Source organism: Ceratosolen solmsi, unplaced genomic scaffold, assembly GCF_000503995.2.
Source record: "Ceratosolen solmsi marchali unplaced genomic scaffold, CerSol_1.0 scaffold1, whole genome shotgun sequence".
Taxonomy (NCBI): Eukaryota; Metazoa; Arthropoda; class Insecta; order Hymenoptera; family Agaonidae; genus Ceratosolen; species Ceratosolen solmsi.
In genome coordinates, this window is record NW_011948415.1 from 6,932,045 (window position 1) to 6,937,214 (window position 5,170).

The following is a 5,170-nucleotide window of genomic DNA, read 5'->3' on the forward strand; positions in this document are numbered from 1 at the left end:
GGTGTGTTTGTTGTGGGGGTTTGGGGGGGGGGGGGGGGGTTAGAAGACGATGCGGGGAATGAGGAAGAGTCGTGACGAACCTCCGACACTGATGTACGTTTGATGTTGAGACATCGGTGGGCGAAGGGTATTCTTCGGTAGCGGCTTCGTCCTTTACTAGGAAGTTGTCCCAGCATTTGCTGCTACATGCTTTATTGCCCGTTCCACCGTATGCCGCAATGCGAATTTACATTATCTCGATTTCAGACGTTTTTTTTATCTTAATGGCTTACTCGACGCCTCACAATGAGAGCCATTACTCTTAAAATGGCTTCATTGAGAAAGTCTCGAACGAAAGTTAATCATGCGCATACAGAATGTAAGAAAATCCAATTCTTAATATCCGGCGCGCGCGCGCGTATGTGTGCATGTGAATACTCCGTAAATGTATTAGAAATAAGTTGAAAATCACTTGACGGTTATTTTTCCTTTTACATCTCCTTATCTTTTTAAGTAAACCGACATACTCTCACTTGCTTTCACAGGCGTATTTTTAATAAATGATATAATTAACTTATAATACGGCATAAATCTAAAAAAACTTCTTTATATTATCTATACCTTGATTTACAATAACTATATATATATATATATATATATATATATATAGTACCCCTCATTAAGTGACGAGGAGTGTCTACGAACTTCGTTTTTTATTTTCATTTTTTGTATATTTCGATATCGAGAGAAAAATATGATTCAAATTATTATTAATTTCGGCAAGAGTACTGCAAATACCAAAACTCTTGGTATTTTACTTAATGCACAATGCATCAAACGGTCTTTTTTTTATTATTTATATAGCAAGATATTTAAAAAGTTTGTTTCACTTTATTCGTTATTTTGCGACAAAACGAATTAATGGACATTTGTGAAACTAATCATCGCAGGTTGCATATTGCATGTTAGAATTTAATTTTTTAAGAAAAAAGCCGTAAGGTTTAATTCGTTGCTTATCGAGTTATACCGATATTCACAATTGTTTAAAAAAGATAATTATTGCTTCTTCCATATAGGCAGAATTTCGAGTGGTTGTCATAAGGTTGAACAAAATGATGATTTATTAATACTAGAGAATAAGTAAAATTTGTGAAAGTACAGATGCACAATAAAAATATTTAATTTGTGAAAGTAAATTGAATATAAGATTACGGGTCGGTAATTATGTAAAGTACTTTGATACATGCAAATATTCTGTTTCCACGCAAAAGAGGCATTCAAATTTCGTAATCGATAAGAGATAAAAGATATCTAAATGAAATAATAATAGTCAGGCTATATTATAAGAATTGCAACTTGAATAGAGAGATAAAGGTATAGTAACATCTATACCTTGTCAGGAGAATCAAGTATTACGAAGTGCAGTGAAAGCCTTATCTTATGTTGAAATGATGCAACACGTACGCGCGTACCTACGATCGTGTTCTCGCTTCTAAACTTTGACGCAGTGGTGTGCGAGTGCGTGCGTGCGTGCACATATGCCTGTTATGCGGCTAACAAATACTTTTGTTCGCGAGTTCCATCCGTACACGCGCGAGCAATTGATCAGACACGGATAGCCATTCATTTGCATAATCACGACGAAAAAGTTTATTTCTCCAGGCTATTGAGAAACTCTTTTCAGATTTGCTAATCACTATATACCGATGGAATCGCTTATAACCACATTATTGAAGGCCTGTCTCCTTTCCCAGCAGCCATTGACAATTGACAATATAAATTCACGACCTTTTGCAAGTCACTTGCCGGAAAAATTCGATTGGTGTTAATGTGGCTACCGCGATTAATGAGCCACGTAGCTTTAATCGCTTATTAAAAGCCTCGAAGACATAATGAGACACGCGCTTGTTGACGGGGCTAATTGCTTTTATTGAGACAAGCTCTTTCATAAAAGGGAAGGTGGCTTTGAATTATTATTTCGCGCTTGGATTTATCGCATTACGGAAAGCGCCGGTCGTAGATAGGCGGATTGGATAAGCCGCTGGGAGAACTCGAGAAAATTTCCATTGCCGAGTCCAATCTTAATTTGGCGAAGGCATTGCGGGCACGCGTAACTGCTTTCTCCCGAATTTTCGATTTCCTGATAACTCGAGGGCTGGATGAACGATTTCGGATTCGGCCTCGTATCCATCGGCGTTATTACACCAGGAACGACAGTTTACGTAACACCGGGTCGAATTATCGTCGCGCAGTGTGTTGATGGGATCGTGCGCAGCACTGGGATCGAGGAGGCGAGAGAGTGGAGCGTTACCGAGTGACGATATGAATGGCGGCGGGCTGGGAGGGGGGAGGGGGGAGAAACGAAAGGCCGATGGCAGTATTAAGAGGTTGGTGAGGAGCGGTGCATAATAGATAGTGGAAGGTGTTGGGAAGTGGCGGAAGGACACTCGAGAAAACTCGCAGGTGGGTTGACTAGTGGGTGCCTCGTGGTGCCTCCTGGTGTTCGTGGTGGCTCGAGTGCCGGCAGATGAAACACCGAGTTGGCGAGCTAGGCGGGAGCGCGAAGTCGTACTCGAGCCGAAGCCACTCGTAACCTGAATTCGAGGCCGACAGGTCGAGGCTCCTTTTGATACTACGTAGTCTCGCGGATAATTTACGAGGCGAGACGCGTTTCGCTCTTTCCGAATGTGCGCTGCGTGGGTGCGTATAATCGTCCTATTGACATTGTTCATTAAAGCTTCGCCGAGTGCACATAAGTCAACGTTCGTGTCGATGATTACGTTAATAAATCAATTATGCATTCCCGGACTCCCTGTGTGCAATGTTAAATGATCGATTAAGCCTTTATCGAGACTTTGTTGTTCAGGCGGCGCCATTTAGTTAATGTCCCGGACGGATTTTTTTGTGTTTTTTGTTTTGTTTTCTTTAATACTTCCAAAGCAAAATTACTTTTGGCTTCTCGTTGAGCAATCCGAGCAATGATAAAAGTTCTATTAACATTCTTTGCTCGGATAAGTTATGGGAAACAAAATACTTGTATTGATACAGTATATATTTCAAATGCACATCTATAACAAACCATCTGGCCTTCGACGATTATACCTAGGTACCTACCTCTACGTGCCCACATACACAATTACAAGGAACATATTGCAATCGTAATTCACGTTGAAGGCTGTTAAAGGTGGAAAGGAAAAAAGGATGTATTATCATGGGAGAATATCGGCAATACACGCGAATGTCTACAAAGTATTTCAATTCAAAAGGACTCGGTGCTTGCTCGCTCATCGGCGCGCCGCGTGTTATGAGGAGTAAAAACGCAAAGGCCACGCCTTTCTCGAGGGAAATTCGATGTTGCTTCCCGATGTCGCTCGACTCGGCCCCTTCGCCTCTCTTCTCTTTCGACACCCCGTACAGACAGAAGGTCGATTTTCCAGAAATTGTGTTGTAGAAATTGGGGGAGGGGGGAAGCCCCTGACATTCCTGTTACTCGCATCCGAACTACACCTGTAAATAGGTCAGGCACGCCCATGCCACTCGCTCGCTCTCACTGTCCGACATATTATGCGATATCATGTCAAAACGTGGGTGTTTGCCGAGTAGCTCGTCCCTCGCGTGCGTGCGCTGAAAACACGCGCAATATTATGCGAATGTGGTAAACGAGTGTCCACCCCGCTGGATAAGTAATTTATCTTTTTATACAGCGGTTACGGCGCTAGCGCTAGCAACCTAAGTCGTCCCGCGCCCATTACGACGGTTAAACGGCAATTTTTCAACTTTTCTCATTGCCTGTGTCCATATCGACTTCATTTCCTCTTCTTCGTCTTCGTCCTTTTTACAACGTGGCTATTTAAAACGTCGATTGGACTCTTCTGCTTCGACACCCCCCGTGCGCGTATGACATTATGACAGAAGCACTAGATGAGCGTCATTTATATTTCTAACGCGTGTAATTATTATACATTTCACGATATCAAACTACCGGCAGTATGATTAATCGAGATGTATATGCCGATGAAAACGTCACTTATCACTTCGGATGGCACTTTCATAGGGACAGGAGAAATAGCCGTACGAAGCCTCGAGCGCCGTGCGATCACTCGTCGGCCAATTCTCATTTAAGGCGCACGCAAAAGGGGAGCGTTAAATATCACGCGCACGCACGCGTATGCGTGCAAAATAATATTTTAAAGAGGCGATCTAAAGATACTTTGTCAAAGCTGCGTAAACTCTGCTCGAATGCTTGAGCAAATTTTACTTGATAATCTAGCACCGTTACGTAACGGAAAGCGTTTGACAAGCTGTGCAATTTATCAGTTCGCTTGTCGTCTCGCTCTTGTTTTCGAAATTGTCGACTAAAGGGAGAGAAGATACGGAAATGATAAATGCTAACATGGCTATAATAAAAGTTATTACTTTTCATAAACAATTACGATTAACATTCTCATTGGCTTTTCAATACGGAGATATTATTAGTGAGAGTGAGATGGACTTTGGGCGAATGAAGTCATATGTATTGTGCCAAAAAGTGAATCTTATCGTATGCGATAATATACGTCCATGAGGAATTGTTATTTAACAAAAAAATTACGATCTCGAAACGCTAATGTACATATGTACATTATCTAGCCGGTGAGTTATATTATTCGTTTTTAATCGACGCTCAACCTATTTAAACGCAGATGCGTGCATTTACAATTACAAGGATAAAAATAAAAGAAACTCTCGTGTTCATTTAAATCTCTAAAGACATTCGGAATGAACTTGCATAGGCCGAGAGTCGAAAGAGAGTTTATGCACCACTATTAACATTAACGATGAGATGCAATAATTACGACGGAGATGAGCATAAACTATTGAGCGCATATGTATCGCCACCGTTGCTGGTAGTGGTGATGCTCATCGTTGTCGTTGTAGAGGTTGTGGTGATGGTGGTGGTGGGAGTGGTGGCGCTGTTGCTACTGCAGGCGCGGCTTTTATAATGTCTGTACGCGATTTTTGCCCCGAATTTTATAATTAAAGTTCTGCTATTGAAATACTTTCGAGACAATTTAAAGCCCAGTGTAGTCGCGATATATTGAATATGGGCGCATCGAAGCATCAAGCAGACCGCCAATTAATTTCTCCGTACTCGCATCGATAATTTCATAAGAAATGGATTTTTAGCAGCGCACGAGCTCCACGACAAATT

General features: G+C 41.6%; 1 protein-coding gene across 1 annotated transcript in view; it reads left to right on the top strand.

The window, feature by feature from the left end:
• LOC105359030 (uncharacterized) overlaps positions 1-4,961 on the top strand; it is a 113,374-nt gene extending 108,413 nt beyond the window's left edge. Inside the window, exon 6 of the mRNA XM_011495504.1 lies at positions 4,752-4,961. Within this exon, the coding sequence (XP_011493806.1) occupies positions 4,752-4,961 (210 nt within the window). The remainder of the gene's footprint in view (positions 1-4,751) is intronic.
• The last annotated feature ends 209 nt before the right edge of the window (positions 4,962-5,170 follow it).